The following is a 25,359-nucleotide window of genomic DNA, read 5'->3' as shown; positions in this document are numbered from 1 at the left end:
GCATGCAATTCCTTGCATTGTCATCATCAACAAAATAATCATTTATCATACAACTGGACACCGAGCACAAGCCTGGCTTTATTTTACCATTGGAAATCATTTGCTTTGCTCACAATCAAAATACAAGCCGAAGATCACGAAACTTGGATACCTACTGTTTTATTGGCCCCCACGGAGCAAAGAATGGAAGAATCTGGAGAAAAAGCACAGCTGAACACCCAGTTTGGGTGCCCTCTTAATACTTTCATCATATTTCCTACAAAACACGAAGGAAGGGAGATAAAGTCCAGTTAGCATCAGTAACGCTCTAACATCGATGGGCAATGTCTAGACATTTTGAGTTCTTATTTATTTATTTCCGCCATTTATATGCCGCTCTTCTCACCCCGAAGAGGACTCAGAGTGGCTTACAAGATATATATACATAAAATATATTATATTATTACCATAGCACAATATCAGTATTATATATGGAGCCCCCGGTGGCGCAGTGGGTTAAACTCCTGTGCCAGCAGGACTGAAGACCGACAGGGGAGAGGCGGATGAGCTCCCTCTATCAGCTCCAGCTCCTCATGTGGGGACATGAGAGAAGCCTCCCACAAGGATGATAAAAACATCAAATCATCTGTGCGTCCCCTGGGTAACTTCCTTGCAGACGGCCAATTCTCTCACACCAGAAGCGACTTGCAGTTTCTCAAGTCGCTCCTGACACGACAAAAAAAGTATTATATACTACTATATTGTATTATACCATTATATTGTGATATTATTATTATTATTATTACATCTATATAAATAAAAATGTAATGTTAGTTTGTGGGATTAACATAACTCAAAAACTACTGGATGAATTGACACCAAATTTAGACACAAGACAATAATTGGTCATTTCTCCTTTGGAATGACCCAATGGAAGATAACTGGCAGCTAAACAGTCAGAATTCAAGATACAACACATTTCTCCCAGCAGGTTTACTCCGCCAATTTTAAATTATGAATTTTAACCTTATATTTTACTAGCTTGGGGACCTGTGTGCCAAGTTAGTTCCAGGTCCATTGCTGGTGGAATTCAGAGTGCTCTTAGATTGCAGGTGACCTATATATCCCAGTACCTACAACTCCAATAAATCATGGTGAATTCTCCCCAAACCTCTTGTTTGTCTTGTATTTTCACTTTTATTATGTGTATAGATAGATTAGTATTGGTGCCAGTCTTTGTTCTGTGTGTTTTAATATATGGATTTTAATCATATTATGTTTTATCTATGCTTTTAACTATGCTGTCCTTCACCTCGAGCCATGAGAAGAAGAGAGTTGTTGTTGTGATCTCCCTAATCTGTTTTTTAACAGTGGGCCCTTCCTGAAAGAATGGAAAATAATAATAATAATAATAATAATAATAATAATAATAATAATCTATATTTATACCCCGCCACCATCTCCCCAATGGGGACTCGGAGAGGCTTACATGGGGCCAAGCCCAGACAACATGTTACAGCAAGATAAAACCAGAACATAAACAACAAGCAACATCATCAAAATTACATAGGAAAAAAGTATAAACACAGTAACAAAATAACATTCCAATAAACACAATCACAATAACAGTGGGTGGGAACTGTCTGCACGCCCACCATCCCTAAAATACCTTTCCTATTTCCCTTGGACATGCCCAGCATTTTAAATTTTAATCCTTACAGTTGGCCCTGCCACAGGTTTTTAAATGCGTTGTGTCATTATTGTATTGTCTTGCTTTGTTGTGAGTTATTTATAGTTGTATTGTTGTTATGTTTTTATGATGTATTTGGACTTGGCCTCTTGTAAGCCACACAGAGTCCTATGGGAGAGGGTAGCGGGGTATAAATAAAGGTTTATTATTATATTATTATTATATTATTATTATATTATTATTATATTATTTATTTATTATTATTAGGGAGCCCCCGGTGGTGCAGTGGGTTAAAGCACTGAGCTGCTGAGCTTGTTGATCGAAAGGTCGCAGGTTCGATTCCGGGGAGCGGTGTGAGCTTCCGCTGTCAGCCCTAGCTTCTGCCAACCTAGCAGTTCGAAAACATGCAAATGTGAGTAGATCAATAGGTACCGCTCCGGCGGGAAGGTAACGGCGCTCCATGCAGTCATGCCGGCCACATGACCTTGGAGGTGTCTACGGACAACGCTGGCTCTTCGGCTTAGAAATGGAGATGAGCACCACACCCCAGAGTCAGACATGACTGGACTTAATGTCAGGGGACTACCTTTACCTTTACCTTTTATTATTATTATTATTATTATTACAGGATAAAATTATTAAAAACTCTAATAAGATAAAAATAAGAGCAGGTTATTTGCAGGGAGCTCATAAAAACACACAGGGTTGTGGAACTAAATTTCCCATTTGGAGGACGTGTACTCCAGTGGCAGAAGCATTGAGGGGAGCCATAGTGTCATGTTGTGCACCTACTCGCCAAAGGCGCAGCAGAAGAGCCAGGTTTTAAGGTCCTTTTTGAACGTTTCCAGTGAAATTATTCCTATGAGGCACAATGGAAGCTTTGGGGTGTGGCATATGGTTCATTATTGATTTTAGCCACCACGGTTTATCAGTTCAACAAAGACACACACTCCCCTCTATTTGCATTGTTTAATACAAAGCCTCTGTGTTTATTACGCCACCCTTTCCACTAGAGTTCCCATTTTGACACATGACCAGGGAAATAAAACTCAAAAAAGGGGGAAAAACACAGAAGTAAAGTGTTATTCATTAGATTTAGACCACAAACCAAGATCACAGGACTATACCCGCAGTCCTGCTTTGTTATGCAATCCTGGTAGAACTGGGGCTGCTTTCTTTCCCACTTGTTGCTCTAAATGTTATTCCAGATTTCAAAGCCATACAGGGCAAGTTTTTGCAAGCTTGGTTAGGTCTGTGGGTGACAAATCTAGAAGAAAGCAGCGGAATCCTGTTGGGGCCAGTAAGGAAGTCAAAGCCAAGAAATGGAAGTCAGATGGTCACAACTAACCAAGCTGCTTCCTGATCTGCCAAAAATAAAAAAGGCTGGCACTGCTCCATCTGACTCAATCACCATTTCCAAATGTGAGATGCCTCAACTGAGCCCTTGCAGTCCTAGGAAGCTCCTTTTCAAACCCTACTTCGTTTACTATTACTCAATGGTTTAATGCAGTGGTTCTCAACCTTACTAATGCCGTGACCCCTTAATACAGTTCCTCATGTTGTGGTGACCTCCAACCATAACATTGTTTTCGTTGCTACTTCATAACAGTAATTTTACCACTGTTATAAATCATAATGTAAATATCAGATATGCAAGATGTATTTTCATTCACTGGACCAAACTGGGCACAAATACCCAATGCAACCACATGTAAATGCTAGTGGGGTTAGGGGAGGATTGATTTTGTAATTTGGTAGTTGTAGTTGCTGGGATTTATCTATCTATCTATCTATCTATCTATCTATCTATCTCTATATATAAAAATGCTCTGTGCATAATGAGTACCTTAAAAACCAAAGATCCAATGAACGAAATCACACCAAATTTGGCAACAAAACGTCTCACAACACAAGGAGTGACCATCACTCAAAAATTATGATTTTGTCATTTGGGAGTTGTAGTTGCTGGGATTTATAGTTCACCTACAATCAAAGAGCATTCTGAACTCCATCCACGATGGAATTGAACCAAACTTGGCACACAGAACTCCCATGACCAACGGAAAACACTGGAAGAGTTTGGTGGGTATTGACCTTGAGTTTGGGATTTGTAGGTCACCTATATCCAGAGAGCATTGTGGACTCACACAATGGTGGATCTGGACCAAACTTGGCATAAATACTCAATATGCGCAAATGTGAACACTGGTGGAGCTTGGGGAAAATAGACCTTGACTTTTGGGGAGTTTAGTTGTTGGGATTTATAGTTCATTACAATCAAAGAACATTTTGAACTCCACCAACGATAGAATTGCTTCAAAGTTCCCATATGTGAACAAATGTGAACACTGGAGGAGCTTGGGGAAAATAGACCTTGACTTTTGGGAGTTGTAGTTGCTGGGATTTATAGTTCATTACAATCAATGAACATTCTGAACTCCACCAACGATAGAATTGGCTCAAACTTCCCATATGGAATCCCCATGACCATCAGAAAATATTGTGTTTTCTGATGGTCTTTGGCGAACCCTCTGACACCCCTTCGCGACCCCCTCAGGGGTCCCGACCCCCAGGTTGAGAAACACTGCTTTAAATCATGGTTGAGCCAGCACTTAATGAGGATGTCATTGATTCAGTGAGTCTACTTTAGTTGAGACTACTGGTTTAACGCAATAGCTTATCTCCCTAGTTTAAAAATGCAGCTATTTCTTCAATTACCATCACAAGGCATTCCAAGGATCATCAATACCATTATACATCTAAACCCTATTACATGATCACATAACCACAACTCCAGTTCTTTCCTCACAGTTGTTTCATGGTTCGTGGAAATTATCTCCCACTGCTATAACGTACCATCATCTTTTAGGTCCCACACTCGTAGGGTTTTGTCTCTTGAGGCAGATACCAGTATCAGACTCCCATCAGGAGCAAACGTTAAGTCTCGTACAACTTCGGTGTGGTCCATTAAGTTAAGGAGGAGCTTTCCTGTTGAAAGAGCCCAGTATTAATTACATTTAATTACATTTATTACATTGTACTATAACATTATACTGTAATATTATTAGTAATAATGGCGCAGTAGATTAAACCCCTGTGCCGGCAGGACTGAAGACCGACAGGTCGCAGGTTCAAATCTGGGGAGAGGCGGATGAGCTCCCTCTATCAGCTCCAGCTCCTCGTGCGGGGACATGAGAGAAGCCTCCCACAAGGATGATAAAAGCATAAAATCATCTGGGCGTCCCCTGGGCAATGTCCTTGCAGATGGCCAATTCTCTCACACCAGAAGCGACTTGCACTTTCTCAAGTCACTCCGGACACGACAAATAAAATAAAATAAAATATATAATGATAATATCATATTATTATTATTAGTATTATATTGTATTACATTATAATATTATCAATATTATATTTATATACAATATATTATATTACATTATATTATATTATATATTTCTAGCCAGAATTAGAGGGCTAATCAGAAGTTAAAGAACAGTAAGACTTATTTATTTCGGGTCAAAAGCATTGCATAAATAAATTAGTATAAAACTGATAAAATAAGAGGAAACACAGGCAGCTAAACAATTGTAGACCAAAAACAGGCAACAACAACCACACTGTCTGTAGCTTGAAACAGTTTTTCCTATGTGGATAAGGCAGGGCATTGTGGGCAAGCATACAGGTGCAGAGTTCTGCTTCACAGTCGCACAAGGTAGTGTCATTTTGCCAGGTTGTCTTTTGATCTGCCAACTTTAACTGTTCAGGGACTTTAGAGTTGCCCATTCTTGGTTTGCCCCTGGAAGCAGACCCTTATTGGGGGGGGGGGGGGGTCATCCAATTGGGATTGCCTGGTTTAGCTGCCCAGAGGATGCTCTTGCTGTCGCTAGGGGAACATTTAGATGAGTGGTGGTTTTCATGAAACTTTCCCTTGATTTAAGTCTACTGGGAGGAGGCTGGTAGCCATGTAGTAGGTGGCTTTCACAGTGTTCAACCTTATTTCTCTCACAGTTAGCAGCAACTTCCCATCAGACATTGGGAGGGAGGGGGGCAATGCCAACTAGCTTATAAAGCAGAGGTCCTCAAACTTTTTAAATAGAGGGCCAGGTCACAGTCCCTCAAACTGTTGGAGGGCCAGATTATAATTTTTTAAAAACCATGAATGAATTCCTATGCACACTGCACATATCTTATTTGTAGTGCAAAAAAACACTTAAAACAATACAATAATTAAAATGAACAACTATTTTAACAAATATAAACTTATTAATATTTCAATGGGAAGTGTGGGCCTGCTTTTGGCTGATGAGATAGGATTGTTGCTGTTGTGTGCTTTCAAGTCGTTTCAGACTTAGGTTGACCCTAAGCGAGGGCCGGGTAAATGACCATGGAGGGCCATATCTGGCCATCGGGCCTTTGTTTGAGGACCCGTTATAAAGTCTACCAACAGGTGTAGGTTTGAGACATCCTGCGATTATTCTGCATGCTTCATTCAGTGCTATATTCACCTGCTTTGTGTGGGCAGACTTGTGCCAAACAGGGCAGGCATACTCAGCGGTTGAGTAATTGTCAGGTTTTACAATGTATTGCAATGTAATATAGCTGAGTCATGCACTGCTAATAGGCTTCTATTGGGAATGCTGAGTCATGCATTAACTATATATAGGGAATCATTTGGGGAATGTGTTCTGGCCTAGTCCAGGTGATTGTGAATGATGTAATCCTGGGTCTGAGTTAAGTTAATGAGTTGGGAACCAATCAGAGATTGCTATGTGTAATTGTATAGAATTGTATATAAGGAAGTCATGTACAGTGTATTCTCTCTCCTTGTGCTGTGATGTTGTTCATCAAAGGCTATATGTAATTAAAAAAACCTGTCTGCTAAGACAAGATATAACTGTATGCTGTGGTAAGTTTGTAATATCATCTAGACAGGGGGAAAGACAATGATTAAACTGACAATGGACAGGTATGACCTCAAGTGCCTGTAAAAGGTTCCAGAGTGACTGCAGACTGTGGGAGCAGTTGACTGAAAATATTGTGCAGGAAGAAGCTACTGGAAAGCTCTGAAGTTGTGCAACTGACCTGCTGCTGAATTGTGAAATTAATCTCAACAGTAAGACTAGGCCAATCTTATTAATTTTGGGTCTGCACCCCATGCAGTGTTCAATCTAATGAGACACTGAGATATTTAGGAGGGGGGGACAGTGTTTGAGCTCTTGGCCTTCCCAAGCGAACTTTCAATATCCTGTTGGCTTCACGGTTACGTACGTCGAAAGCACACTTGTGTCTAAATAAGATTTACTTGTGACTGCTCTTTCAGGGAAGGTAGCCTATCAAACTTCTTCCATATAAAACCTATCAGCCTTGGAGGTGTCATAAACTCTTGTTTGTCCTGATAATGGGGCTATGTGCAACATACTCTGGACATGTACTTATCTTATGTATTTACAATGGGGAGAAAGAGTAATCTTTCTGACTGGAGAGACACCACACACAGTGCTGAATAATAAACTGAAGGTCTTTTACTCAATCCTCACCAGCACTAGTCATGGCTGAAACATCCACCAAAGTGATTTGACAACCAGGAAGCTTTTAAAAATACTTACTGAAACGTTTTCCCTTTATACTTTGAATTGGCTGATTTGAGGTCAAGCTTGATGCTATACAATATTTTGTTTAGTTAACCCCTGATCCCAAAATATAGATCATTTCTAGTAACATGCTTGTTTTATCTACTGGATAAGCTTTCTAGACCGACTGCCAGGAAAGCTTATCTTCCATACAGTGCCAAGGTTTACTCTGAAAGAAAAGCAGCTTGGCAGCCTGTTTCAAGGATTACCATGGGCCATGCTATCATGGCTCTAAGGAATCCAGCTATTAATTTTCACCCGGACTGTAAAGTGAACTGGGTGAAAACTTACAGCTGCAAAGACCCGGCTCTGTTCACAGATCAAAGCAATTTTTACAAAATGATCACATTTAAGGCAATAAATAGAAGTTACAATTGCAAGCCAACAATCATCTGGGTAAGTACTACAGTACTACAGAAACATTAAACTAATGAGCAGACATGACAAGATCACCCTTCAGGGCAATGGCCCAAGGTTTAATCTAACTCAGCATGTGTACTCAAACAGTGGCTGCTCAAACACTAAATGCATATGCCTCAAATACCTTTTGTCTTCCTTAGCAATTACTGTATATACTCAAATATAAGCCTAATTTTTCAGCCCTTTTTTAGGGCTCACTATGCCAAGAAAGGAGAGGCTGCGCGCCTTCTTCTCCTCTCACTATGCCAAGAAAGGAGAGGCTGCGCACCTTCCTCTCCTCTCACTATGCCAAGAAAGGAGAGGCTGCGCACCTTCCTCTCCTCTCACTATGCCAAGAAAGGAGAGGCTGCGCGCCTTCCTCTCCTCTCACTATGCCAAGAAAGGAGAGGCTGCACGCCTTTCTCTCCTCTCACTATGCCAAGAAAGGAGAGGCTGCGCACCTTCCTCTCCTCTCACTATGCCAAGAAAGGAAAGGCTGCCTTCCTCTCCTCTCACTATGCCAAGAAAGGAGAGGCTGCGCGCCTTCCTCTCCTCTCACTATGCCAAGAAAGGAGAGGCTGCACGCCTTCCTCTCCTCTCACTATGCCAAGAAAGGAGAAGCTGCGCGCCTTCCTCTCCTCTCACTATGCCAAGAAAGGAGAGGCTGCGCGCCTTCCTCTCCTCTCACTATGCCAAGAAAGGAGAGGCTGCGCGCCTTCCTCTCCTCTCACTATGCCAAGAAAGGAGGGGCTTCGCGCCTTCCTCTCCTCTCACTATGCCAAGAAAGGAGAGGCTGCGCGCTTTCCTCTCCTTTCACTATGCCAAGAAAGGAGAGGTTGCATGCCTTCGTCTCCTCAATCCTTCCCACCTGAGTTTTTCCCCACTTTTCCTGCACCCCTTTCCCACCCCAGTCTTCCCTTTTTCTAGTTTTCCTCTTCCTAACCCAGTCTTTACTATCCCCAGCCCCCCCTCTTACTTTTCCAGCTCCCTTTCCATCCCAGTCTTTTCCAGGTTCCTGCCTCTCTTTCCCATTTCAAACTTGCCCCGTTTCCCACTGCTGTTTCCCACTTTCCCAGCCCCTCTTTCTCACCTCAGTCTTTCCAATTTCTCCACTTGCCCCATTCTCACTGCAATCTTTCCACCTATCCAGCCCCTCCTTTTGCACCCCAATCTTACTAATTTAGCAATCTTCCTTTCCCCATCCCATTCTTTTCCAACCCCCCCCCCTTTCCCACCCCAATTTCCCCGGCTTTTCCCAATCCTCCCACCACACTCTAGACTGGGGTCTTTCCCACTTTTCCAGGCCTCATTTCCATCCCAGCCTTTCCCAGTTTCCAGCTCCCAGTTCACACCTCAGTCATTCCTCTTCCCCCAGTTCCCCCCTTCCCACCCCAATCTGCCCTACTTTTCCAGTAGTTCTCAGTGCTAAATAAGCTTGTTTAATGTATCTGTTATGGCGGTTTGAGGCCAAAAAATGACTCCAAAAGCAACATTAGGCACTATATAAACATTTCTTACAGTTTGGTAGAAAAATAGGGCCTTCCAGATCATGTCTGGACTCCAGCTCCCCTCAGCCCCAGGCCAAGTATACTGGGAGCTGTCATTCATAATTATTTTCTAGAGAGCCACAAATCCCCCAAACTGGCTCATAATCAAGGCAAATAGGATCCAAGTATGTATATTAAGATATCCCTTACCTGTATAGGCATCCCAGATTTTGATACGCCCATTGGACAAGCCTGTTGCCAGGAGCAGCTGATCCTGGCCAAACTTGAACCGGTGCCATTCTATATTCACACATCGGCTCTGCTTCTCAGGGACAGAGGATCCAAACGCAAGGCTCCAGACGATGTCACCACAGTCTATAATCTGCTCACAGGGCTTACTTTTCTGGCTGTCATCACTGTTCTGCCTTGAAAGTTTGGAATGGCTGGAGTTGACAAAGTTCTTGACGCCATGCAGCGAACTGGGGGAGAAACAGCCAACACTTTAGGAAGACATAAAAGCTTTAAAAGCAACCTTCCCAAGCCTCCATTAGTTATTTGTCACGCATATAATTGCTTACTGTGTTGTATATGTGTGTATTGGTATGCAATTTCACCTTAACTCTTTGCTGTGGGAGGGGCTGAAGACCATGTGATCAGGTCTGGCCTTCTTCAGGACTCAGACTCCATTTTTAGTAACAGTTCAGTTTAGATTTCAGTACAGAGGCCATCAGGCTTCACTAGACTTTCAGATTAGACAGAGACTCTATTAGATTCTCAGAACAGAGAGATGCTTTAAATCAGGGGTCCTCAAACTTTTTAAATAGAGGGCCAGGTCACAGTCCCTCAAACTGTTGGAGGGCCGGAATATAATTTGAAAAAAAATTGAATGAATTCCTATGCACACTGCACACATCTTATTTGTAGTGCAAAAACACTTTAAAACAATACAATAATTAAAATGAAGAACAATTTTAACAAATATAAGCTTATTAGTATTTCAGAGAAGTGTGGGCCTGCTTTTGGCTGGTGAGATAGGATTGTTGTTGTTGTGTGCTTTCAAGTCATTTCAGACTTAGGCTGAACCTTAGTGAGGGTCGGGTAAATGACCTTGGAGGGCCGTATCCGGCCTTAGGGCCGTAGTTTGAGGATCCCTGCTTTAGATTATGGACTGTTGATTATGAGAACAATGACCTGTGTTATTTACACAGAGAAAGTACCGTATATTCTGTTGTATAAGTCTACTTTTAACCGAAGAAAATCTTCTCAAAAGTCAGGGGTCGTCTTATAGGCGGGGTCATCTTATACGCGGGAGTAGTCTTATACACTGGAGTAGTCTTAGCTGAAACTTCCAATCGGATTGGAGAATCTGTGGTTGCCGCATATGGTGGGGGGAGCTCAAAAATGGCAATGGTCGTGTCCCTGCTGTATGCAGTGACAGTATGAAAGCATTAAGGGCGACACTACACAAGTACGGTAGAAGAAAATCCGTTCATCAGGATTTGTGGACTTAATGCGGTCCCGATGGTGAGGTGAAGTGGCATCTCACCAGGAAGGTGTAAGTGAAGGGCGGAGCAAGCTGCAGGCATCCGGGGCGCTCGGGATATGGAAAAAAGAGATAGGATGGCTCTGGGCCCAGACAAGCACACCTCTTTTACCTGTCTGACCTTCTCCTCTGCCTCTCAGATCTCGCTCCTGAAGACTGCTGTGAAGCGGTGCAGGTGCACATGTGCAAGATCTGAGAGGCAGAGAAGGAGGTACAGTAATAGGAAAATTACCATATAGAAATCAAATCTGATGGGTTTTTTAAATAAAAATGGTGTGAGTTGGAAGAGGGGTAGTCTTATACGGCGAACATATCCCAAACTCTATATTTTAACTGGAAAAGTTGGGGGTCGTCTTATACACCCAGTCATCTTATATGCCGGAATATATGGTACTTCAAATCTACTTGTAACTGGATTGCTAAGCAAAGTACCTGTATGTCGAATACACAAAGTCTGTGAGTAAACCAACAATGTTACTTTTTTAAAAGTCTACTTATTTTTGTCTCTTGTGAGCATGATTTAAAGGCAGATATATTTTAAGGGAGAGTAGATGTTTTTTGGAAGATAAGAACACTTCTGAAACTCTGCTGAATATATAGATGATTGTGTGTTGCCATGTCTTTGTCCTTAACCGTTCAAAGACATAGGTACATCAGTTTAACAGCTGAGAGACCTAATTTGCCTTGCATGAATGCCATTTTCCCAAAATAATAATAATAATAATAATAATAATAATAATAATAATCTTTATTTGTACCCCACTACCATCTCCCCAAGGGACTCGGTGCGGCTTACATGAGGCCAAGCCCACAATACATCAATAAACAAAACATCAAATAAAACAATCAATGCAATACAATTCATATAAATCACATAAACATAAACATAAATAATTCATATAAATCACAAATGTTTATGACTCTAACAGGTCATGCTTTTACCAAGAGATTATGGCATCATTTTTCAAAAAAATTGTGACTTCTAACAAGGTCATGCCTTTTCAAAGATCATAAAATCTCCAAAAGGTTATGGGGATTTCCGTTTTCCTAAACTAGACATAATGGCTTAACATTCACATCAGCCCAGGCCAGCCTTAAAACATATGCGGAGTGCGACAGGCATGAGAAGGAAGAAATACTCTTTTTATTCAATCAGCCAAAACCTCAGAGACTGAACAAAATAAGATACCATCCATTCCTCTTTGTGATATGTGAGGAAATGTGATTAATTTTATCATTCCTGAAGCATTTTTAAACTGATATATATTCGAATACTGAAATAATTTGAGCCCTGTTTCCGTGTTCACATATTCTTTTAAGACGGCACAATTCTTGTTCTCAACTCCATACTGATTTATATTTAGACTCAGTCATACCCAAAGTATAACTAATGAAACAGACCAAATAATGTTTGACTCCCAACTCATCTTTTCTAGTATGGTGCAGAATGTTCCAGTTCCTACAATTGTAAGAGTCATGATTTAGAGGTGAAAAGGAACACAGTCCAACAGAGGCCAAACAGACGACACTCACAAGTTATGAATGCACTGAGACCAGGGCACAAGCTTCACTATGCGATGGCCTTGTGACCAAGCAAAGTAAGAGCCATCCGGAGCAAAGGCGACGGTCCAGTTTTCTCGCCCACACTTTTTATCGAAAGGCGACGTTGGGGCTAGAAGTTCTCCCACAATTCGAGATCTCCCTGAAAATTAGAAATACAGAAATGTTTAATGCAATATATCTCCGAATGTACAAAAGCAGATTGGCATAACCTGGGGATCACAACCAGATACAGTGAAGACATCTGCCCTTGCACTTTGCTACTCTGCTGCTGAGTACGCGTGCCCAGTGTGGAAAACTTCTCACCACGTTAAAACAGCAGATGTGGCTCTTAATGAGACATGCTGTATTATCACAGGATGTCAATGCCCCACACTACTGGAGAAATTACACTGTTTAGCTGTTATCGCAGCACCTGACATCTTCCGAGAAGTAGCAGCCAGCGTTGAAAGGACCAAGGCATTGACAACTTCGGCCCATCCTCTGTTCAGATATCAGCCAGCATTCCAATGCCTTAAATCCAGAAATAGCTTCCTAAGATTCTACAGAGATACTTGCAGGAACATCTCAGCAGGCGAGAGTTCAAAAGTGGCAGGCTTAAACCTAGCAACTCAATCAGTGGCGGCGACCAGATAAGAAACTCCCTCCTGGGCACAGAAAAGACTGGAGCACATAGAAGGCACTGAACAGGCTGCGCTCTGGCACCACAAGATGCAGAGCTAACCTTAAGAAATGGGGCTACAAAGTGACTGGACTGACCTTGAAGGAGCTGGGGGTGGTGACGGCCGACAGGGAGCTCTGGCGTGGGCTGGTCCATGAGGTCACGAAGAGTCGGAGACGACTGAACGATTGAACAACAACAACAACAAAGTAGAGTCCACGACATGCGAGTGCAGAGAAGAGCAAACCACAAAACCACTTACTACAATGCAACCTGAGCCCTGCCACATGCACAATGGCGAACCTTCTCACAGCAACCCCAGAGGCACTCCACGTGGCTAGCTTCTGGTCAAAGTACATTTAGCATAATGCAAAGTTCTTTTTTAAAAACTTTGTGTTTTAAAATCCATTTTTACTGTACTGTACTCATCTTGCTTCTGACACAATAAATAAATATCCACCCACTCTCATCTTCTTCTCTCTCAGGCGATCCCTTGTTGGCCAAGTAGGATAGTGTACTGGCAGTGGGTCCGTAGGTGACTGTGGAGCCCTATTCTTGATCTGCATCTTCTCCTGCAGTGAGGACATTGGTTTCCAGGTGGAAGGTGGTCCCAGGCGGAGTTGGCTTGACGGGCCTTCCTCTTGGAATGTTTCTCTCTTTCGCTCTCCATTCGTGCCTCTTCAAATTCTGCAGCACTGCTGGTCACAGCTGACCTCCAGCTGGAGTGCTCAAGGGCCAGGGTTTCCCAGTTCTCAGTGTCTATGCCACAGTTTTTAAGGTTGGTCCCCCTCAATGGACTGTCACCTTGTCGTGGTGAGGGGGCTTGTGTGCTCCAATGAACCTGCGGGCACAACAACTGGAGTCATGCACTCCCAGGAGTGGCCGCGGAGGAGGTTCCAGACCAAGCACAGTCCGAAGACCTCGACCGCGGAGCAGGCGGAGGATAACATGGTATATGTTACAACAGCTGTGAAGGCGGAAGAAGGCTGCAACAGACTGAGAAGCCATGGTCATTGTGTTAAACTACACCACCAGTGGAATCTCACTCTGTGAAGACTGTGTGTTGATCAGCTGTGCACTGACCTACTCACATTAAAAAAACACATGCACAGGTGTCTTCCACTCTCATATTCATGTTTGGTTAATGGTGTCAAAATATCTCACCCTCTCCTAATTTTAATCACTGGACAGTTTATTGCTTTAATGTTATTGGTTTGCTTTTTTGAGTTTTTATTGTTGTAATTGTTATGCTGTTGTTTTATTAAGGGCCTTGGCCTTTGTAAGCCGCACCGAGTACTTCGGGAGATGTTAGTGGGGTACAAATAAAGTTAATAATAATAATAATTAGGTTCTTGTGGGTTTTTTCGGGCTATAGAGCCATGTTCTAGAGAGAACCCATAAGAACCTAGTGATTCCAGCCATGAAAGCCTTCGACAATACAATAATAATAATAATAATAATAATAATCCCATGCCGGTTTACTAGGTCTTATTTTAATTTATTTGGATTGTTTTAGTTTCACTTTGTTTACTCACGCCACCCCTTTGACAAATACTACTTACTACTAATGTCAACATCCACAAACCTTGAATAAATGACACGCTTTCTTCACGATGGTTAAATGTACATATATTTTGTCTAACGCACAGTTATTACAAACATTGCACAAAAGCACCTTCAGGCTATGCATATAAAGTGGATTTAAAACACAAATAAATGTCGCTTATGTACTCCAAATCACAGAATCAAAGAGTTGGAAGAGACCTCATGGGCCATCCAGTCCAACCCCATTCTGCCAAGAAGCAGGAATGTTGCATTCAAATCACCCCCGACAGATGGCCATCCAGCCTCCGCTTAAAAGCTTCCAAAGAAGGAGCCTCCACCAAACTTCAAAACATATCTGAAACTTCAAACACTTCAGGTTCCAAGCATTTCACATAAGGGATATTCAAAGTGTACAAGATTTCACTTTGAGAGCATCAAATCTTTTTCTCCTGTTTAATTTTGCTTCTATTTCAATCCATATCTCCCAGTGCAAAAAGAAAAAAAACTGGATTTTCGAGCACAACTTATGCACTTTCTTTGGAAGAGAATGCGGCCGCAAGGAACCATGAGGCAACACACACACACCCCGCATGTGAGTTGGATGTGGTTTCTCACGTAAGCTCTGCAAAAGGGAGGGAGGAGGAGGCCACATGTCTACATGAGGAGCTCAGGCAGGACACATAATAGATGGCCGCTGTGAGCCATTTGCCTAAGGAGGGGGAGAGGTGAATGAATGCCATAAAACTGGAAGCCAACCCTTATATGGAAACAGAAAATCCACAACAGTACCCTCATATAGAAGAATACTGCAGAAACATGGTGGAGTTTAGCATTTTCCTCAACTAGATTCACTTCTCTATTAGGGAAAAAGTTTCATATGGTGAAAGGAGAGCAATCTGTCAACACACACAACGTACGACTATGCATCCGGCCATTTTAATCTACCATGGAATATCACTTCAGTTAAAGAACTGGTGCCGGCCAGACTGGTTTGGAAGAGCAAGCCTGTTCTAGATATGTATCTGCAACAGAGCTCCAAGTAATCCACTTCATTCTTTTCCACGAGTTTGAGGGAAGGTGTGGTGCCCTTCTCAAACAGAGACTGCTTATATACAGCCAAATCAAGATAAGAAAGGGTCATCATCTTGTGTCTGAATACAGATATATTTTGAATTTCACTGATCATTTCTATGAATTGGGGGAATGACCCTGGGAAAGAAAGTTAAGAAAATGCAATGGACAAGCAGTAGAAGACATTTTATGATTACTTTTGAAAAAGTAACCATTTTGTTGCCAACCTTTTATCACACAAAAAAGAACAAGAAGGTACTATGGGCAAGAGATACAACACAAGGTATCGATTTCACCGCATTGTGATCTTTCCTAAGAAACATTATTGCATTGTGTTGCTGTGAGTTTTCCAAGCTGTATGGCCATGTTTCAGAAGCATTCACTCTCTTGACATTTCACCCACATCTATGGCAGGCTTTCTCAGAGGTTGTGAGGTCTGTTGGAAACTAGGTAAGTGGAGTTAATATATCTGTGGAAGGTCCCGGGTGGGAGAAAAAACTCTTGTCTGCTTGAATGTTACAATTGGCCACCTTGGTTACCAGTGAATGGCCTTGCAGCTTCAAAGCTTGTCTGGTTGCTGTTTGGGGGATCCTTTTTTGGGAGTGTTAGCTGGCCCTGATTAATTCTTGTCTGGAATTCCCCTGTTTCTTGAGTGTTGCTCTTAATTTACTGTCCTGATTTTAGAGATTTTAAATACAGGTAGCCAGATTAGGTTCATTTTCATGGTGTCCTTCCCCCAGGCAGCAATCAGCTAGGCTTTAGAATCCTAGAGTTGGAAGAGACCTCATGGGACATCCAGTCCAACCCCTTGCCTAGAACAGGAATATTGCATTCAAAGCACCCCTGACAGATGGCTATCCAGCCTCTGTTTAAAAGCTTCCAAAGAAGGAGCCTCCACCACACTCCGGGGCAGAGAGTTCCACTGCTGAATGGCTCTCACAGTCAGGAAGTTCTTCCTAATGTTCAGATGGAATCTCCTTTCTTGTAGTTTGAAGCCATTGTTCCGTGTCCTAGCCTTCAGGACAGCAGAAAACAAGCTTTCTCCCTCCTTCCTGTGACTTCCTCTCACATATTTATACATGGCTATCATCTCTCAGCCTTCTCTTCTTCAGGCTAAACATGCCCAGCTCCTTAAGCCGCTCCTCATAGGGCTTGTTCTTCAGACCCTTGATCATTTTAGTCACCCTCCTCTGGACACATTCCAGCTTGTCAATATCTCTCTTCAATTGTGGTGCCCAGAATTGGACACAAATGGAAGCTGCAAAGCCATTAAATATTAAATGCTAACCAAGGTGGCCAATTGCAACATTCACACTTGCCTCAAAGAGACACAAATTCTTTCTCCCACTCTGGACATTATTTCACAGATATATAACCCTCACTTGCCTCTTTTCCAACAGGCCTCACAATCTCAGAGGATGTGGGAGAAACGTCAGGAGAGAACATAGCCATACAGCCTGGAAAACTCACAGCACCCATTACGTGGCAAACAGGGCCACATAAAAATGTTTTGTATAGTACAAACTACATCTGTTAACCTTCTAAGCAACTTTCTCCAATCTTGTGGCATAGAGATTCCAAATATCACCAGCCATCATGGCTCCTAGACCAACACAACCCATCTGGAGAACATGAGATGAGGAAGGCTTATTCCTAAACGATGGTAGTATATTATGCTTTATTTATTATTTATTTACGACATTTATATGCCATCCTACTCACCCCGAAGGGCGGTTTACAAGAAAAAGTAAATACAATATATTATATTTACAGAGCAGTTTACAAGTAAAAAGTAAATACAATATATTATATTCTCATAGCACAATATTAATATATATTACATTGTACTATAACATTATACTGTAGAATACTACAGTATAATGTTATAGTACAATGTAATATATATTAATATTGTGCTATGATAATAATTATATATTTTATATTAAATGTAATATTACTAATAATAATTAGTAATATTCCATTTAATATAAAATATATAATTATAATATCATTTTATTAGTAGTAGTAATATATTGTATTATATTATAATACTATCAATATTATATGTATATACAATATATTATATTATATTTGCTTTGCTATTTGCAACAAATTATTTCTATTGTACACACAAATACGCACAGACAGCTTCCTCCACAGAGCACACCTACCTGGTTCACACAAGCAACAGCTGGCATTTTGTTTTGTAACTAAGTACATACAGAGTTAGGAAATGTGTACATTACCAACACATACCAAAATACAAAGCAAGCATGTAACAACACGACATCTTCACTATCAAGACCTCACATCTTTCAGAATTCTCAAGATTACTTTGCACTTCCTAACTGATGTGTTAATCACACACATTCCTTATCCAGATCTCTCCAGAGAGGTATAACCACAACCTTGTTGTACATTTCATAACAAACTCCACCCTTAACTGCCAAGTATGTAGATGTGTGTGTACATGAACCTGTCGACTTGTGGCAACCTCATTAAACTCATAGTTTTCTTAAGACAGGAATCCTCAGAAATTGTTTTGTCATTCCTTCCTCAAAAATACAACTTACATCATGTGTTATTTCATGAGCTTCTCTTGCTTAGCTTCCAAGATCAGATCAGATTTGGTGTCAATAGAGTATTTAATTTGAGGCCAAGTAGACTTTTCTAAAAGTAGAAATATTTCAGATGTACCCACGCTGCAGTTCCTACTCTTCCTGGCAGAGCATGACGGCATCTGTAGTCCAATACAAGCACTTGGATGGAAGCTCTCCAACAGTTTACGCCCATCAACATCCCAAAACTTTATGTAACACTTGCCCACACAAAGCGCTCCACTCTGTCAGCACCATGGCATTCAGATCCTGCGCTGCAATTGCTAGGCGCCAAAAAACGCCCACTCCCTCCTGGCCTTCAACTCTCTTTATCACACAGCCCAAGCCCGTCTCACTTCCCAATCCTCGTGTTCACAGTGAAGAAGAATCTTGCTCAAGTCATGGAAAAGGATTCCTCTTTCAGAATGCAACAGAAGCAAGACTGAAATACTTAAAATGGATTTACAGTGACTTTATGAAGAGCTACACAAACGCTGATCTCCAACCTTTAATTTGAGCACTGTCCCAAAGCTCACCCCTGAAAATGTCATATATATATATATATATATATATATATATATATTAATTATATATATGGAATTCCAAAATACTCTCAAATTGAAATAGCGACACCTCAGCTTTCGGGCAGCTCAGTGCAAAGGAACTTCACCTTATTTATTATCTATTTATATTTGACATGTATATCCTGCCCTTCTCACCACGAAGGGGTCTCAGAGTGGCTTATAAGTTGTACGTACAATATATTATTAGCATACCACAGTATTAGTATTGGAGCGCGGATGAGCTACCTCTATCAGCTCCAGCTCCGCACGCGGGGACATGAGAGAAGCCTCCCACAAGGATGGTAAAAGATCAAAAACATCCGGGCGTTCCCTGGGCAACATCCTTGCAGATGGCCAATTCTCTCACACTGGAAGCAACTTGCAGTTTCTCAAGTCTCTCCTGACGCAATAAAGTATTATATGTTGCATCTGAACATGAGGAAGAACATGTTCAGATTCCATCTGAACATGAGGAAGAACTTCCTGACTGTGAGAGCCATTCAGCAGTGGAACTCTCTGCCCCGGAGTGTGGTGGAGACTCCTCTTTGGAAGCTTTTAAACAGAGGCTGGATGGTCATCTGTCAGGGGTGATTTGAATGCAATATTCCTGCTTCTTGGCAGGGGGTTGGACTGGATGGCCCATGAGGTCTCTTCCAACTCTTTGATTCTATGATTCTACTATATTGTACTATACCACTATAGGTAAAGGTGTACATTAGGTGTACAAAGGTATACATTAAGTCCAGTCATGTCTGACTCTGGGGTGTGGTGCTCATCTCCATTTCTAAGCCGAAGAGCCGGCGTTGTCCATAGACACCTCCTAGGTCATGTGACTGGCATGACTGCAAGGAGCGCTGTTATACCACTATACTGCAACACTATTAATAATATTACATGTAATATATAATATACAATGATTATATTATTCTATTGTATTATTAGTATTGTATCACTACTATGTGCACATTCAATATATTGCATTATTAGCATAGCACAATATTATCATTATATACTATTATATTGTACTATACCACTATACTGCAATATTATTAGTATTACATGTAATATATAATATACAATTATTATATTTTATTATTATTAGCACTACATTGTATTAGCCAAACGTAAAGGTTTTCCCCTGACATTAAGTCCACTCTGGGGTGTGGTGCTCATCTCTATTTCTAAGCCAAAGAGCCGGTGTTGTCCGTGGACACTTCCAAGTTCATGTGGCCGGCATGACTGCATGGAGCGCTGTCACCTTCCAGCCAGAGTGGTACCTATTGATCTACTCACATTTGCATGTTTTCAAACTGCCAGGTTGGCAGAAGCTGGGGCTGACAGTGGAAGCTCACGCCGCTCCCCGGATTTGAACCTGCAACATTTCAGTCAACAAGCTCAACTCACTGCACCACCGGGGTCTCCTCGTATTGTAGAATAATAATAATAATAATAATAATAATAATAATAATGATAATAATATTATTAGCAATATTATTATTATTCTACAATAATATTATTGTAGATAATATTAAAATAAGCAGACACAATTTGGGGCATTAAAAATCAATTTTGAAATCAAGACTACAGTATGAGAGTTAAAAGCAGGTTCAAACCATATATACTGTATACAGCAAGCCTGGGTCAACTTGGGCTCACCCTCCGGGTGTTTTGGACTTCAACTCCCACCATTCCTTCTCAAGACCACCCATATATATTGTATACAGGAGTATATTGATGGGAAGCTTCCCACTGGAGTAGAAATCGTCTATCCGACAGATGGCAAGCTATTTAACCTCAGCAGACTGAAAGCCAAAACCAAGGTTAAAACAACATCTATTATAGAACTCCAGTATGCTGATGACAATGTCATCTGTGCGCATTCAGAAAAAGACCTACAAGCCACTCTAAACACCTTCACAGAAGCATACGAGAAGTTCGGGCAGTCATTAAACATCGAGAAAACCAAAGTCCTCTTCCAGCAGTCACCAGCCAACCCCTTTCGAATGCCAGAAATACAACCTAGTGGTGTTACATTAGAAAATGTTGATCATTTCTGCTATCTTGGCAGCCAACTCTCCACAAAAGTCAACATTGAAATACTGAAATACTGAAATACAACACTGCCTGAGCTCTGCGAGTGCAGCTTTTTTTCCGAATGAAGCAGAGAGTGTTTGAGGACCAGGACATCCGTAGGAATACCAAGATGCCTGTTTATAAAGCTATTGTCCTCCCAACCCTGTTATATTCCTGTAATATAATATAATATAAGTATATATTGTAATATATTATAATATAATTATATAATATAATAAATATAATATATAATAGCGATGGTCCTCCGCCATCAACTCCACTGGACCGGCCACGTTGTCCGGATGCCCGACCACCGTCTCCCAAAGCAGTTGCTCTACTCTGAATTCAGGAACGGAAAACGGAATGTTGGTGGACAAGAAAAGAGATTGAAAGATGGGCTCAAAGCCAACCTTAAAAACTGTGGCATAGACACTGAGAACTGAGAAGCCCTGGCCCTTGAGCGCTCCAGCTGGAGGTCAGCTGTGACCAGCAGTGCTGCAGAATTTGAAGAGGCACGAATGGAGGGTGAAAGAGAGAAGCATGCCAAGAGGAAGGCGTGTCAAGCCAAACTCGACCGAGACCGCCTTCCACCTGGAAACCGATGCCCTCACTGCGGAAGAAGATGCAGAGAAAAAATAGGGCTCCACAGCCACATATGGACCCACAAGAATACTGGAAGACAATCCTCGGAAAACGAGGGATCGCCTAAGTAAGTAATACTCCTGTGAAACGTGGACTGTCTACAGACGTCACATGCAACTCCTGGAATGATTCCATCAGCGCTGCCTACGAAAAATCCTGCAAAATTCTTGGGAAGACAAGCGGACAAATGTCAGGGAAGCGTGCTAGAGGAAGCAAAGACTACCACCACTGAAGCGATGCTCCACTGCCATCAACTCTGCTGGACTGGCCACGTTGTCTGAATGCCAGATCACCATCTCCCAAAGCAGTTACTCTATTTCAAACTCAAGAACGGAAAACAAATGTTGATGGGCAGGAAAAGAGATTTAAAGATGGGCTCAAAGAAAACTTTTTAAACTCTGGCATAGACACTGAGAACTGGGAAGCCCTGGCCCTTGACCGCTCCAGTTGGAGGTCAGTTATGACCAGCAGTGCTGCAGAATTTGAAGAGGCACGAATGGGGGGTGAAAGGGAGAAACGTGCCAAGAGGAAGGTGCATCAAGCCAACCCCGACCGAGACCGCCTTCCACCTGGAAACCAATGCCCTCACTGCGGAAGAAGATGCAGAGCAAGAACAGGGCTCCACAGCCACATACAGACCCACAAGAACACTCTCTCGGAAATTGAGGGATTGCCTAAGTAAGTAATATTCCTGTGAAACGTGGACTGTCTACAGACGTCACATGCAACTCCTGGAACGATTCCATCAGCGCTGCCTATGAAAAATCCTGCAGAATTCTTGGGAAGACAAGCGGACAAATGTCAGCGTACTAGAAGAAGAAAAGACCACCAGCACTGAAGCGATGGTCCTCCACCATCAAGGACCGGCGATGTCGTCTGAATGCCCGACCACCGTCTCCCAAAGTAGTTGCTCTACTCTGAACTCAAGAACGGAAAACGGAATGTTGGTGGACAGGAAAAGAGATTTAAAGATGGGCTCAAAGAAAACTTTAAAAACTCTGGCATAAAGCCCTGGGCCTTGAGCGCTCCAGTTGGAGGTCAGCTGTGACCAGCAGTGCTGTAGAATTTGCTTAAGCGGCTGAGAGGGGAAAGGAAGGGGCCTGAGGCTGTTAGGAATGGTGGGCCCAAGCCTACTCTACACTGAACCCTCTGAAAGTAACAGATTTGCTCCCTCAGCGACCAGCCCCACCTCTTATGGTCATGAAGAGAGACCTTATTATGAATTAAAAACCCGCCCATCTTACCAATTAGCTTCTCGTTAACACTCGGGGGAAAGCTGGCCATCTACGGAGCCGCCTCTTCGATCGGCTCTGAATGAATTGGTCCTCAGAGTGTGGTGGGAAAGGAAGGAACAGGCACCCGAGAGGCTTCCCGCTCTCCAGAAGAAAGGCAGACTGACACAAAATGGCGGCCGCCCGGATGTTTATATAGGAAGAGGCGGGGCCGTTTGCGGCAAGCCACGCCCCCTGGGGAGGCGGGGCCAGAACACTCCCGCTTAAGTCAGCCTGCCTATTCAGGTTCCCTCCCCGCCCCTTTTCCCTCTGTAATGGAACAGTCCAAAGAGCGCGCGACGCTTGTGGAAGAGACCATTCCGTGGAGGAAACGGGGGTGTTCATAAAATCATAGAATCAAAGAATTGGAAGAGACCTCATGGGCCATCCAGTCCAACCCCATTCTGCCAAAAAGCAGGAATATTGCATTCAGATCACCCCTGACAGATGGCCATCCAGACTCTGTTTCAAAGCTTCAAAAGAAGGAGCCTCCACCACACTCCTGGGCAGAGAGTTCCACAGCTGAACGGATCTCACAGTCAGGAAGTTATTATTAATTATTATTATTATTAAACTTTATTTATACCCCGCTAGCATCTCCCAAGGGACACGATGCGGCTTACAAAGGCCAAGGCCTCAACACAACAACAACAAACAATAACAATACAACTCAAAGCAAATTAAAAAATTAAAAACATAAGCAATAACAAACATTACACCATTACACAATAAAACCAGGGCTGGGCCAGTTATGGGTACAGGTTAAAAAGTGCTGGGTGTGGCAGGTGGTATATTGGATTTCTGGGCAAGTGCATGTGCAGAGAGTCTTAAACTCTATTAAAGTGCTTCTGGGACATAGAGCTGGGGGTTATCCTATTCCGGAAAGGCACATCGGAACAGCCAGGTCTTCAAGTTCTTCCTAAAGACTGCCAACGTGGGTGCTAGTTCTTCCTCGTGTTCAGATGGAATCTCCTCTCTTGTAGTTTGACGCCATTGTTCCGCGTCCTAGTCTCCAGGGAAGCAGAAAACAAGCTTGCTCCCTCCTCCCTGTGGCTTCCTCTCACATATTTATACATGGCTATCATATCTCCTCTCAGCCTTCTCTTCTTCAGGCTAAACATGCCCAGCTCCTTAAGCCGCTCCTCATAGGGCTTGTTCTCCAGACCATTGATCATTTTAGTCGCCCTCCTCTGGACACATTCCAGCTTGTCAATATCTCTCTTGAATTGTGGTGCCCAGAATTGGACACAATATTCCAGGTGTGGTCTAACCAAGCCAGAATAGAGGGGTAGCGTTGCTTCCCTAGATCTAGACACTAGGCTCCTATTGATGCAGGCCAAAATCCCATTGGCTTTTTTTGCCGCCACATCACATTGTTGGCTCATGTTTAACTTGTTGTCCACGAGGACTCCAAGATCTTTTTCACACGTACTGCTCTCGAGCCAAGTATCGTCCCCCATTCTGTCTCTTTGCATTTCGTTTTTTCTGCCAAAGTGGAGTATCTTGCATTTGTCCCTGTTGAACTTCATTTTGTTAGCTTTGGCCCATCTCTCTAATCTGTCAAGATCGTTTTGAATCCTGCTCCTGTCCTCTGGAGTATTGGCTTTCCCTCCCAATTTGGTGTCGTCTGCAAACTTGATGATCCTGCCTTCTAACCCTTCATCTAAGTCATTAATAAAGATGTTGAACAGGACCGGGCCCAGGACGGAACCCTGCTTCAGGCACTCCGCTCGTCTCTTCTTTCCAAGATGAAGAGGAAGCATTGGTGAGCACCCTCTGGGTTCGTCCATTTAACCAATTACTGATCCACCTCACCGTAGTTTTGCCTAGCCCACATTGGACTAGTTTGTTTGCCAGAAGGTCATGGGGGACCTTGTCGAAGGCCTTATGGAAATCCAGGTACGCCACATCCATGTTGAACACAGCGCGGGAAAAGTTTGGAAACTCCTGTTATGGTTATCAAAAGCAATAGTATATGTAATACAAAATATACAATCATTATATTATTATATATTATTATATTGTTATACCAAAATATTTATAATACATTACCAGCGTTGTTTTTGTTTATTTTGAAGAACAAGTCCTATGAGGAGCGGCTTAAAGAGCTGGGCATGTTTAGCCTGAAGAAGAGAAGGTTGAGAGGAGACATGATGAGGGCCATAGATCAATGTGTGAGAGGAAGTCATAGGAAGGAGGAAGCAAGCTTGTTTTCTGCTGCCCTGGAGACAGTGACTTCAAACTACAAGAAAGGAGATTCCATCTGAACATTAGGAAGAACTTCCTGACTGTGAAAGCCGTTCAGCAGTGGAACTCTCTGCATCAGAGTGTGGTGGAGGCTCCTTCTTTGGAAGCTTTTAAACAGAGGCTGGATGCCCATCTGTCGGGGTGCTTTGAATGCAATTTTCCTACTTCTTGGCAGAATGGGGTTGGACTGAATGGCCCATGAGGTCTCTTCCAACTCTAGGATTCTATTATTCTATTCGTTCAGTTGCTTCCGACTCTGGAATGATCAAGGGTCTGGAGAACAAGCCCTATGAGGAGCGGCTTAAGGAGCTGGGCATGTTTAGCCTGAAGAAGAGAAAACTGAGAGGAGACATGATACCCATGTATAAATACATGAGAGGAAGTCACAGGGAGGAGGG

At 42.5% G+C, this 25,359-nt stretch overlaps 1 protein-coding gene across 1 annotated transcript in view; it reads right to left on the bottom strand.

Moving 5' to 3' along the window:
* Window positions 1-22,848, bottom strand: part of WSB1 (WD repeat and SOCS box containing 1) — a 40,047-nt gene extending 17,199 nt beyond the window's left edge. Inside the window, exons 1-5 of the mRNA XM_060757056.2 lie at window positions 22,688-22,848; window positions 12,265-12,433; window positions 9,399-9,667; window positions 4,526-4,657; window positions 156-256 (exon numbers count right to left, since the gene is read on the bottom strand). Coding sequence (XP_060613039.2) covers window positions 156-256; window positions 4,526-4,657; window positions 9,399-9,667; window positions 12,265-12,433; window positions 22,688-22,727 — 711 coding nt within the window. The 5' untranslated portion in view covers window positions 22,728-22,848. The remainder of the gene's footprint in view (window positions 1-155; window positions 257-4,525; window positions 4,658-9,398; window positions 9,668-12,264; window positions 12,434-22,687) is intronic.
* Between the last annotated feature and the right edge of the window lie 2,511 nt (window positions 22,849-25,359).

The sequence above is a fragment of the Anolis sagrei genome, chromosome 11 (genome assembly GCF_037176765.1).
Source record: "Anolis sagrei isolate rAnoSag1 chromosome 11, rAnoSag1.mat, whole genome shotgun sequence".
NCBI classification, from domain to species: Eukaryota; Metazoa; Chordata; class Lepidosauria; order Squamata; family Dactyloidae; genus Anolis; species Anolis sagrei.
The sequence above is the reverse complement of the archived record's forward strand: the minus strand, read 5'-3'. Positions and strand labels throughout refer to the sequence as shown.